The sequence below is a fragment of the Zosterops lateralis genome (genome assembly GCF_965231275.1).
Source record: "Zosterops lateralis genome assembly, chromosome: 5".
NCBI lineage: Eukaryota > Metazoa > Chordata > Aves > Passeriformes > Zosteropidae > Zosterops > Zosterops lateralis.
In genome coordinates this window covers 59001650-59014671 of record NC_139766.1, presented here as the reverse complement: position 1 = coordinate 59014671, position 13022 = coordinate 59001650, and the positions used below count along the sequence as shown (strand labels likewise).

The window sequence follows — 13022 nt, the reverse complement described above, 5'->3', positions numbered from 1 at the left end:
GTTTTACATCCTCCAAACTGTATCACCAAACTTTGTATGAAGATCACATGTCACTGAAGAAAATTTCTTTTAACCATGAGCTAATAAAACTGCAGCTCTCATCTTCTCACATAGTTCTCATTTCTCATAAAGAATGTGTTTTGAAACAAAAGAATTGTTAGCATACATGCTGCACAATCAACTTAAATGACTCACATCTAGCAGTAAAACCCATATGGTATCCCCACAGGAAAAAAAAGATATGAATAAAACAAATCAAGTTGCATTTTCCAGCAAGTCTAAATAATTAAATCAATTTAAAATAAAAAGGGACCAAGTGTCCACCCTCTACCATTAAGAGTGCTACCAAGTAGTCGAATTTAGTTTCAGTTTAATAGTGTCATACTTCAATGCTGTAAGGCAGAGGAGTGAGTTTTATCCCTCTACCCCATGGTAGCAGAGTGCTGAATGCGCTATCAAGTATTCCTCTTGAGAAAGGAAGCAGAGGCACCTTCTGGTTTGAAAGTTTTACTTTTCAGTTCTCATTGATAAATAAAATGTCAGCACTGCACCCATTCTTAATAGGCACCTTGTCTATCTGGAGTGCGTGTGGCTTTTCTTCATAAAGCACAACCCAGGGATTTCCTAGGAGTGTTGTAGGTCATGTAATATCTACTAACTTACTTCAAAAAAGCCCAAAATAACCTGTTCAGAATAAGAACAACCAATATTTTTCAGCAACAACTGAGTTGTTTCCCTATAAAACCACAGAGACTTTCTGAAATAAAAGCAACCTTGTTCTGCCTGTAACCCATGAACTCTCTAACACAGCAACTGCCCACTTCTTAAAACAAAAAGCCACAAAAAACCCACCTCACAACCAAAGAAAGAAAGCAAAAGATCATGTTCCCTTCAATGCCCACAGCATGCCAGCTTGAACTAGGGATCTGCTTCTCATTTGACCCCAAAATGGACCAGAGTAACACCAGTGACAGTTAAGCCATAGCAGGCTGGCTTCTACAAAATCCCACCCCACAGAGCTTAGCACTAAACACCACATCATGACTGTGAGTCAGCTGCAAGGAAGAAGGAGAGGGCCTGGTTAATCCATTATTTTCTTTCACGACAGACAGAATTGCATTTACATCTTACTGGATAATCCCTACCTTGGCACCCTGATTACACTGGCTGCTGGTGACAGGTGCACTGACCTGCAGGTTTTCAGGCAGTTCAGTGACTGGCTGCTGCAGGAAAAGGGCCATGAGGAGGAAATAGAGTGCAGGCACGTTGGTGTGCTTTGGGAGAAGGGACTGCAGGACGGGGAAGCCTGGGAAGTGACAAGCGTCCCGGTTAATCTCCCGCACCGTCGATCTGCCGCCGGCACTCCGGCCCACATTGAACCCTATGAGAGAAAACAAGACACAAAGCCAACAACGTTAAGAGGGAATCACCCGCGAGGACCCTTCCTGCTCACCTGGTGAGATTCAAAGGGGACCTCCTCAGAAAGTAATGCTGTAAAAAGAAAACAGGTCCATACAGACTATCACACACACACAACACCATTCTGCTTCAGAGGTCTCTCTTTTTTTTAAACAATTAAAAAATAAAGGAAATTACTGCTTCCCAGTACCACCTATACGACACTGTTCCATATAGACTGGTCAATACAACTGCTTACACACACAGATCCATTTTCTGGCTGTGACCACAATTTCTGACTTTTAAATCACGCAAAAACTATCTCTGAAAACAGATATTTTGCTGGCTGAGAGCAAAATATCACCTTAATATCAGTGACAGATTTATATAATGAAGAAGCAATCCATGGTCCATTTAAGTCTATGGGCAGCTAATTTGTGTCCAGAGAAGTCTCAGGGGCATCTTATTCCAGATATTTTGTTGAAGATTAATCAGCTGGTAGTAAGCATGAAATAGTCTTTATGCTACCAGAACCACCTTTCGTGACCATGCTTCTATCTATGTATTTCAACTTCCTGCTTAAAGAAAAAAAAATACACCTGGGTGGCAGAAGCACTCCTTTTCAAGCAGGAAAAGAGGCAGGAAGACAGTTCAGTCTCCACATCAGTGCTGTGAGCCATTGTTCTGACACTGCCAGAGGTGAGGTGGTTTTTCTGAGGCTCAAATACAGAGACACTTCCCACCATAACTTGACTTTTTAAACGGAAAACATCTATCAGAAATCAGACTAATGAAATCTGTGCTACATGGTTGCAGAAATTCCATCAGTAACCTTCAACAAAAATGCATCATACTTGGCTTCAGGAGAAATCTTGGAGCCAATATGTTATGATTTATTAAAAAGCACAGCATACAAAAATTAGATAATCTGTCACTATCAGGTTATGAGACTCAAGTTTAAAAATATCTTTTTCACCACAGTCTAGCTTGGATTCAATTAAAGTGATACTACAGCAGGAAAAATAGAGAAACTCGGGAAATGCTTTGAAATGTAATTGTAAATCAAAATCTTACTTAAATTTTGTGACTGAAAAAAATGTTTATGCTATTAGACATTTAAAGTACATATTAAATAAAGAATGGTCTATTCACTAAAATTCCAATAGCTTTCAAGTTTTTAAAGCACAACCATGCAAGGGAAATGCATGTGCAAAATTACAGAACCTCAATCCGAATGTGCCAAACAATAGATACTTTTTATTTTAACAATGAATACTTGCATGTATTTTACAGCTTCTAAAAAACTGTTTTCCTTAATCCTCCCAATTAACTGACAATGCAAAGAACCATCCTATGCTTGTAGCTGAATATCTTGAGGGATATATTGTGGGAAACAGTAAAAAGGATTTTTTTTTTAAGCAAAAAATAACAAGATACTATATTTGAAATCTATCAAAGATACAAAGCAGAAAGAAATACTTTTTGTGATTTTGTATTTTCATTTCAGAAAGAGCCCTCTTTCTGAAGGAAGATCACTTCAATAACACTTCAATTACTTCCTTATAGTAAACTAATTCAGAAAAACTTTTAGTGCAGTAACAGATCATGTACTGCTGCAACACAGGTGGCTCCGTGAACAGTTATTTTAGGAACAATAATGAAGTTAAAAGTACTATTGATACCACTGCTCTGATCTAAAGGCTACTGAGGCTTATGAAAGACCCTCATTTAATGTCAATGAGTTTGCACCAGGGCCTGAATACAGATTCATTTGAAAAGCATTCTTTTATTTTGGCTGGAAAAAAAAAATCAGGTTGGTGGGAAATTGCCACTACACCTCTCTATAAAGAGCTGACAAACGTTATTTCAAACATTTGGAGATACATTTCAGGGAGCTCAGAGATGCTCAAAATGGGTCCTGTAGTACTAAAGCCTTATACACAATTCCAGGTCACAAGGGGTAATTGAGAGGTCTGATAACCTGGATAACTGAGGATTTAAGAACTGAAAAAAAGCCCTTAATAGAAAGTGGGCTTGTGTACACAAGAATGCAGGAGAGGGAAAGGAAAAGGAACGCTGAGATGATACTATGAACACAGAAATTTCCAAGACAGCAAAAATACAAACTGGTAAATCTGATGGACACAGCAGTCACTAGTCAAAGCAGCTCAGATACAACACTGCACAGTGCTCTATTCAAAGTGAACAAGTAAACTCTACTGAATCTTTATTAGTTGTGTCCATAAGGTGCTGCTCTGTGCTTCCTTTGCATGTAGCTCAGCCATGCCTGGACACACTTAACCTTACCCTGATGGTTAGAGAAAAAACCAATTAGCTACATAGGCTTCATGCAGATGAGCCAAAGCTGAACTACAATGGCATCTGTGTCATGTCAGCTAAGGGCAGCTCTGTCAAACCATTCCCTCTTGCCCAGGAAATCTTAACTCTTGCTTGTAAGAGAGATGAAGTGCAGAAGCATCTGATGGCGGCACAGACAAGAGCGACAGAAAGGCCCCAGCCATACAGCACCCACACAATAACCCACAGCCCAACAGCCCTGCACAGGTGCTCCCAGGAATCCCTGAGCCCCCAGGGGCTGCAATGCCTACCTAGCACAGTACCAATCTTATTGGTCAGGACAGAATCCGTCTGATCCAGCCAGCCTCCTCCACTGAGACCCTCCTTAAACTTGATCAGGATGGACTGATTGCTCAACAGGACCACAAGAATTCGCATGGCTGCTGTGACTGTGGTGGAATGCAGATGCTCTTCCATAAACATCATAATCCAATCAAAACCCAGGGTCTTCACCAGTTCTTCACAAGCCCTAAGTAAAGTGAGGGGAAAAAAAGGCACATTTTACAGCATTTAGTTTCCTTCTAGACAGCAAAATCAATGTTCTCCACTGCAGGGCAAACTTTAGGAAAAAAAATTTATTTAAGTTTGCTACAAACAAGAAATGTCACTTATCACCTCTTGTTAAATAAAACAGCTAATGTGCATTTGTTTAGAAGAAAGGAAAAGACTAAATACAGCTCCTGGGACTAATTCCATAGCATTAGATTTCTCCAAGTGGTGCCTTTGATAACAAATATGGAATTCTGAACTGAAATTTTTTGTTGAACAAAAAGTTTTCACAAGTTTTCCAAATGAACTGGTATAAAAAAATAAAGAAGGTTGTTTCTTTCTTTGTTTTCATTAAGGGAAGAGTTGCTTAGGAGTATTCAGAAGGTTTTTTTTTTCAATTTCAAGGGGCATTCTGGGTCAATAATCTTAGTGATAACCCCTACTGAAGCTGACCATCTCACTTCTCTAAAAATGAAAGTTTTCTCTTTGACAGACTTTATTTTTTCTATAGCCATGCATGCTGTTAAGAGAAAACATTAATCACATATCTCATTTCTACTAGCACACCTGAGAGTAGTTCAGTGACATCTGAATAAATCATTCAACAGCTCCTATAAAATGCAACTCAACTGGTGAATTGAATGAAGGCTGTATAATTCTTCCCCTTGAAATAAAAAATTACATCCTTTCTCTGCCTCAAGGGATTTTTGTACTTACTGCAAATTAACAGTTGTCTTTTCTTTAGATGTATAGAGAAGTTTCAGAAGGATATCTAAAAGCCTGTTCCGTAGTAGAATAAGATTAGCTGAAACGAGTCCTCCAAAATCATCCTCTGTTCCTGAATATTGAAAAAAACAAACAAACAAAAAAAAGAGGCAAAATTAGGATTTTGGAACTTGGGCATTTTAAAGGCCATTCACAAATTCCATACATAGGCTGGGGATAAAAATCCCCAATCCAAACCAAAAAACTGATGGCCTGTAGTGAGAACACCAGTCTGAATCTCTCCCCAATACCCTCTTTTTCACTAAAAAGCTTACTCATCTTTGAGACTACAAAACCAAAAACTATTCAGAAAGAACAGGTGAGGCACAGGAAGAAAGTGATGAATCCCACTGGACCATGGAATGGTTTGGGTTGGAAGGGATTTTAAAGATCATGGAATTCCTACTCCCCTGCCTTGGACAGGGACACCTTCCACTGCACTTCCTCTGGTTGCTCAGAGCCTCCACCCAAACTGGCCTTGAACACAGCCAGGGATGGGACATCCACAGCTTCTCTGAGCAACCTACTCCAGTGCCTCACCACCTTCACAGTAAGGAATTTCCTCCATATATCCAATCTTAAACAACTCTCTTTCAGTTTGAAGCAATTCCCCCTCATCCTATGCTGCCCCTCATCACATGGTCCTGTGAAAAGTCCCTCTCCAGAATGTGCAGACTGTCCAAACCTTGTTCTTTGTGACACCAGACCAATACAACAACTGTAAAAGGAGAAATTTCTCTCTCACTTGTCCCTCTGCACCACTATATTCCCAAGAGATGTAGAAACAGAGGTTCTTTGGATAATCCTTCTATTTATTTGGTTGACATCCATTGTGGGACTTAATCATTTCTGTTCAGGGAGACTGACTGAAAACGCAATTGCACAAGGCAAATAAGGGTAGAGATAGTCGCAAAACAATTCAATGTAAGAATTGTTGAAGGATGGTAACATTTATTTTTTTACCTAAAAAAAACATTACTAGGCTTTCTTAGTTAATTCTTTCACTTCCTCCACACCTGGAGGGCTGATGCACCTAGTAACCAGTTTTTTTGTCTTTTTTTTCCTTTTCCCACAAAGAAGCAGAGATGCACAGCTGACTGGAAGGAGAACAAAACCATACAGTGTTAAATGAAGGAAAAAACAAAAAAAAAACCACGTGTTTTGCTCTGCTCTTTAGTCAATACCAAAAACTAAAGCCCCACTAACTGGCAGCCAGGTTATAATAAAACTGCAAGATTGTTAATGACACTATTTCTACATTTTTTGTACTGAAGCACAGAAGAGACCACAAAGTACTTTATTCTCCTGCTTCTAAGTACTGTCAACACTTACCACTGTCAAGCTTTTCTTCATTGTTTATCTCCATGACCACAAACTTCTCACAGACTGCAAACGTAGGTAAAGTGGAAGAGATGAACTGTCCAAACCTTGATGGATACAAAAAAAACATCAGTCATTGATATGACAGATGCACTCTCATCTATCAATAATTCACCTTAAATATAAAACCATGACAGTAGTGACAGGGAGATATCCAAAAATGTCTCACATCTGAAGACTGATGAAAATGGTCATCATTTAAAGTTACTAGCCAAAACACAAATTAACTTGTAGTAATTACTGGAATATTTGCAGACAACTCTGCAGGTAAGGGTCCTTGAAAATGCTAAGATTCAGGAAAGGGAACTGGGAGATACTGCTGAGTCCTAGTAAAAGGAACACCTCAAGTTAAAGGAGAACAAAACATTGTTCTCAATCCCTTACAGCTGAACAATTATTACATCAAAACAGTGGTTACTCAACCCTGGAAGAACATTTATGCCTATAGCTTGAGGTTATGTAACACAGGGTCATGGTTTTCCATGACAAGACACTGACGTACCACTCCAAGAAAGGAGATGCAATAAATTCCTCTTTCTTCTGCAGCTAACCTGAAATGATCCCTAGCTAGCAACTTTTCCCAACTCATGCAACATGTTTCATTTTTTATTTCCAGGAAGGAGACCAGAAAACACTGGTCTATAATCTATTCTGTAATCATTTAAGCATAAAATCAATAGCTTTATTCTTGAATCATTTGTTGTCCATTATAATTAAAAGAAAGACAGGCAAAATGCTCAGGTTGAGGCTTCTGATACCTTTAATTGGACTTAAAAGTAAGAAGCTGAAAATACAGCCATGAATATGCAAAGAGCTCCCTGCAACATTTTATCCACTTCCATGAAATAAGAGATGAAAAATATCAAGTTATCAAGGAGTTAAACTATTTTAAAGCACTTAAAATACTCCTGTACATATGAATTGCAGTAACTAGTATAATTTTCATCAGGCAGAATTAGTTTTACTATATCTGACAGCCTTAAATACCTTTTCATACAGTGATGATTAAGAAAAAATCTGGAACTAAACCTTGCATTCAAGATAGCAATCAAAACTGCATTTTAACCAGAAGGATCTTTTTAGCCCATCTCAAAAAATATTCAATGGTATTCAGGAGAAGTGCTCAGTGCTTTACATGAGCAAAAGGGGCTGCTCAGCACCTTCACTTTTCACCTGTAGAACATTAAACCAATTTGATCATTCAACCATGTTTGGTTGGATACAAACTGAAAATCATATGCAAATCAAGGCGTCAACATATTGCTGATGTCTAGCTCAATCTAGTTCATAGAGAAAAAAAACCAAAAGCCAGTACATGAGCATTTTACGTTACACTCTCCTCAGCAGTATGACATGAAGTTCTTTTGACCAAGGTAACAGAACCAAGAAAGACAGAATTATCTAGGTGTGGGCTACCTGAGTAGGTCATAGCTGCTGGGGAAGCCCTGGAGCAGAAAGCTCAGCACATTGCTAATGGCAGCAATAGTGGGCTGGGACAGGGACATGTCTCGAAGAGTCAGCAGCAGTCTTGGGATGAGCTGGAATTCCCTCATTAATTTGGCATTCTTTGCTGCTTCGCTGGAAGAAGAAAAAAAAAATGGCCATTTAAAATTGGAGTATCCTCTAAATATCACCTAATCCTGTAAATCCCATTACTAGGCTTGCATCAGTTCATACCTTGACTCAGTGAGGAGTTCAATGAAGTGCTCAAATAATGACAGATGAAGCTCATAGGGTGCATGAAGCCAGACCTGAAATACAGAAAAAGTATTTGTTGTACACAAATTGACTTGCACGTTAAAAACAAGTATTAATAAATCAAAGGTTATGAAGAGATTAAAATCATTCATATATATGGCTGTTTACCTGGCCAGAAAGAACCACACATCAGTTCCAAAAATATTCCCTGTAAGGGTAGGCTTAAACTTAAACAAGGCTGAAAACTTATAAAGGGATCTAGACAAAAGGCAACACACTGTCTTTTTACACAAACTTTAAAAAGACAGTGCCATGACTCCAAAGGAGCTATTGGGATTTACAAGGCTACGTTAAATTTATTTGGTTTAAGTGAAGGTTTATGTCGTCATAAAATTAACTTACTACCTTCCACCAAGATTAAACTCAAGGTCTTCCCTGATTATTTTTTACCCAGTGTTACCTGCACTTGAATTATTTAGATTCTCTACCAAAAAATCCAAAATATCGATTGTTCAATCAATAGAAGTAATAGAAGATATAAAAGCCAGAAAGCTCACAGTTACAGCTGCAAATCTTAACATTGATTTGCTATTGAACAAAACATAATTAATACTTGTGCTCTGGTGTATAAAACTGGCTTAAATGAAAAGCTTTCAACTTTTGCTTTTCTTCTAATCTTATAATTTAGCATGATGAGAGCAAATCTTTTAATTTCCCTGTTCTGCATGAGTAAGAACATCTAATTTATCCAAATTAAGTGAAATGTTAGGGTCACTGATTTCAGAATAAAGTAAATAATTTTTTAAAACCTGAAAAAACTGAAAAAACAACAGCCAAAATCTAAGAGTTTTGGAAAGTTCTTCCTAAATAAGGTTTCCAGGAATGCTTTGAAATTCTCAAATAGACATCTAAAAAAAGAAAATTATTAAGTCTATTAAGTCATTTGTGCAAAACTGACTTGCAATATTAAGTCAGCATATTATAGCTGGCTTACCAGTGGTAATAGGGTTTTTACTTCTTAACTTTAATGTACCTGACTCTTTTATTCAGTCTATATAAGGTACAGATAATGCCAACGAAGTGCACAGAAGCCTAAGTACTGCGAATCTTTCATCAGCCTCTACTGCATTAGCATTTCCCTCTGAAATTTGCTACTTTCCTTACTTTAGCAAAACATTTAAATATTTCATAGGTCATGCAAACAGAATTTCAGCTCCCTTACTATTAACCTTGCAGGAGATGTGTGATAAAGTGATTCCCATGTGCTGTGTTGAATATTTACCTCCTACTTTTATTTTCAGGGCATTTTTCATGCCTTGATAGATGTACTGTAGTAGAACGCACATGTGAAAAGAAATGGATGAACAGAGAGCTATAGAATGTTATCTACTAGAACAACAAAAAGCAAAAACACTTGCGCCACCCACCCATTGCTAGTGCAGTGATTCAGGCCATTTTAGCAGGAAAAGTTACCCATAATCTTGCTCAGCTGCTTTACTATATAAGAAATATGAAGTTCTCAGGATAACAACCTAATTTACTATTGTTGAATATTTAAAGTACACTGTCAACATCTGATTTAATCACTATCCAGCATCATAATCACTTTTCTGTGCAGCTCTACATACTTCAAAATCACAGAGCAGGTCCTGGAAGGCAGCAGAATTTGGGATAATGGATGTCTCGTGCCCGCTGTCAACAGTTCCCACCAAGGAAAAGGTCAGGTGGAGTATGTGGCTGTTCAGAAGGGAGCGCTTCTTCTTTAACAGCATTGCCAGCAGCTTGAACAAGTAAACAGAAAAGGAATTGCTCCTGTGAGCACACAGCAATGTTGTCTGAACATGCAGGAGAACAGATGAAATGCCTCTGCCCCCCTTTTGAGAAGGCCCTTAAAGTATGTCTGCTGGTTGATATGCTTCATGAAAGAGTTTAAAAGTGGCATTACAGCTCATTGCAAAAGTGGCATATCCAGAACACTCCAGCTCATAAAACATCTGTTGACACTACAGACAGGATCCAGACCCTGAGGATTAGGGAGACACACCCCCCTCACAGCTCTCTGGCAGTCAGTCACAGTTTAAGACAGCACATCTTTAAACAGTTGTGTTCCTGGACAGCAAACATGGACATGGCAGAAAAATGGAGGAGGCCTAGAGCCTTGCATGCCCATATGAGAGGTATTCTGGCACTGAAAAAAAGTAACATAAATCTGAATAAGCCTCTTTTTTCCTTGCTATGCTTCCTTCTTCTAGGCATGACTGCAGCCCCCACTTTTGCTTTAACTTCCTATAACCTGGGCTGGGAAAGTACCATTTGGCAGATTTACTGTTAGTTTCTTGTCTTCTGAAGCAAACTTGTTGAAACGCTCAACATCCTGGCCTGTTCAGCTTTACCATCCTCACTGAAACATTAAAGAAATACAGATTTCTGGGAATCTCCCTCAAACCACACTATCTGCTGATGTCAATACAAGTGGAATGTAGGGTCATTTGTAATGATTCACTGACTACTCATGGTACACGAAGGACACTGTCTAGACTTGTTTGGTCACAGTAAGCCAAGGTCTGCACCAGGCTCCTTGGACTGATATGTTTTGATGTAACTGCACCAGGCATTAGCATTTGTAAATACACAGCCCAAACCACAGAACTTTCCATTTCAGTAAAGCAGCCTCTATGACAAACATAAACCACATTGCTCATGTGAAGACTTTTCCAAATCAGTCAACCAATCCTTCTGCATAACTGACTGCCTTTTCCTCATCCCAATGAAGAATTAATGTCTTCAGCTTGAAAGGAAACAGCATCACTAGCTACAAAATGCATGCAGTCTCCTTAAAAGGATTCTTCCAGGAGTTCACTTGTTAGGATTTTTTAGTATATCCTTATCCTCTCTGTTACTGGCACAGAGACACAAGCTCCCAGGGCTGCAGAGGTGAGTTCAAAATCACAAGAAAATAATCATTTAAGTATGATAGCTGTGCTCTTCTGTGCTGTTACTGAAGGCTCAGTTTCAGCAATGCAGCTAAATGTGCACAACAGCTTAGCAAAAAACTTCTCACCCTCTTCTTTAAAAGACATCCTAAATAATTCATCTATGCTAATTAACCAAGAGCACAAGAAACTTAAAAAGAGAAACTCGGGTTACAACACAACGAGAGATTTCCATGGGAACTGTGATGACAAACAGTGAAATTTAATTCAATCAGCCTGGTCTGTTTTAAGACATTTCTTACATACCTGATAACCTTTGATTCTTTCCATCTCTTTGCTGGCCAGTGGATTGCTCTTTACCACACAGACCAAGGCTTTCACAGCTGCATACAGCCCCTCCACATCTGATGCCATGGCTACAAGTCCCAAAATAGCAGCAGCCCCACCAATGTACTGCAGTGTAGTGGCAACAGGTTTGGGGACAAATGTTCTCACTCCTGAGCACAGACAGAGAAAATGAATTGAAGTACATTCAAATTGAATTTTTGCAAGAAATAATTGTGAAAACATTAAAGCAATTTTCATTTTGGCATTACTTGAATTATAAAAAGAATGTTACTACAAGAATTATGACACCTCAGGAGAGGAAGTGAAGGAAATATAGAATAGCTTATAACCTAAGGTAAAGTAATTGAATATATTTTCATAATCATGAATCACAAACTGAAACAAGCATCCCATGTGAGCAAAAGAAAAAGATAGCAGTAAATCCATAAAATATAAAAATGCTCAATAAATACAACAATGTACCATTAGCTTTCATCAATCACATGATTTATCTTCTAGACTTAAGTTCTTATTGACAAGTAATTAATAACTTTAAAGCATAATATTTCTTAAGTGCTCAACTCACCCAAATACCCTATCAAAGCTGCACCAATGGAGCGTGCTGGTCCATTCAAATGCCCTGCTGAGTTATGTAGTAGCTTCACAGGTGTGGCATTTTCATGAGAAGAAATTGCCAGCTGAAGGAAACAAGAAAAGAAGCAGGAGTTGAAGGGTTTTTTTTTTTAATGCAAGCCTAAAATTCATAACTTATGAATTTTCCTACTGTGATGAGGAATAACATACAACAAACTCAGATTAAGCCTTTCCTCTCAGGAGAGATGCTCCATCTCTCTGATCAACCTGGTGGTCGTCTCTGCACTCACTCCAACAAGTCCATGTCTTTCCTGTGCTGGGACCCCAGAGCTGGGTGCAGCACTGCAGGGGGGCTCTCACCAGGGCAGAGCACAGGGGCAGAATCCCCTCCTCCCCTGCTGCCCCTGGGGCTTTGGATGCAGCCCAGGACACGTTTGGCTCTCTGGGCTGGGAGTGCACATTGCTGGGTCATGTTCAGCCTCTCATCCACCAGCACCCCCAAGTCCTTCTGGGCAGGGCTGCCCTCAGTCTGCTCAGCCTCAGTCTGGATTGATGCCAGGCACTGCCCTGACCCAGGTGCAGCTCCTTGCACTTGGTCTTGTTAAACCTCATGAGCCTCCAATTGGCTCACTGCTCTGGGCCCACCTAGTCCTGGAACTTGTCCAAATCCCTCTGGATAGAATCCTGTCCTTGAAGTGTGTCAAGTGTGTCAGCTTAGTTTCAACAGTGAATGTGCTGAGGGTGCATTTGATCCCTCTCTGTCATTAATGAAGGTATTAAATAATACTGGTCTCCACGTGGACTCCTGAGGGACAGCACTTGTCACCAATTTCCACTGGGACCCTGAGCCATTGACCACTACCCAGTGGATGCAGCTGTCCAGCCATTTTCTTATCCACCTTAACAGCCCACACACTGAACCCATCTCTCTCCAGTTTGGAGAGAAGGATGTTGTAGGGGACCATGTCAAAGGCTTTACAGCAGTCCAGATAAATGACATCTGTAACCTTTCCCTTGTCCACTGATGGAGTCACCTCACCATAAAAGCCCCAAGGTTGGCCATCTAGTGCCTAGAGAAGC

The 13022-nt window shown here is 39.4% G+C and overlaps 1 protein-coding gene across 5 annotated transcripts in view; it reads right to left on the bottom strand.

Annotated features, from left to right (window-relative positions):
- Positions 1-13022, bottom strand: part of WDFY3 (WD repeat and FYVE domain containing 3) — a 154898-nt gene that overhangs the window by 39315 nt on the left and 102561 nt on the right. For 4 of the 5 annotated variants that reach the window (XM_083861005.1, XM_083861006.1, XM_083861008.1 and 1 more), the window contains 9 exons: positions 11935-12046; positions 11328-11518; positions 9717-9869; positions 8068-8141; positions 7807-7968; positions 6343-6437; positions 4963-5083; positions 4008-4225; positions 1146-1381 (listed from right to left, as the gene is read on the bottom strand). In XM_083861005.1, coding sequence (XP_083717131.1) covers positions 1146-1381; positions 4008-4225; positions 4963-5083; positions 6343-6437; positions 7807-7968; positions 8068-8141; positions 9717-9869; positions 11328-11518; positions 11935-12046 — 1362 coding nt within the window. The remainder of the gene's footprint in view (positions 1-1145; positions 1382-4007; positions 4226-4962; positions 5084-6342; positions 6438-7806; positions 7969-8067; positions 8142-9716; positions 9870-11327; positions 11519-11934; positions 12047-13022) is intronic. The other variant, XM_083861007.1, reaches the window with a different exon arrangement.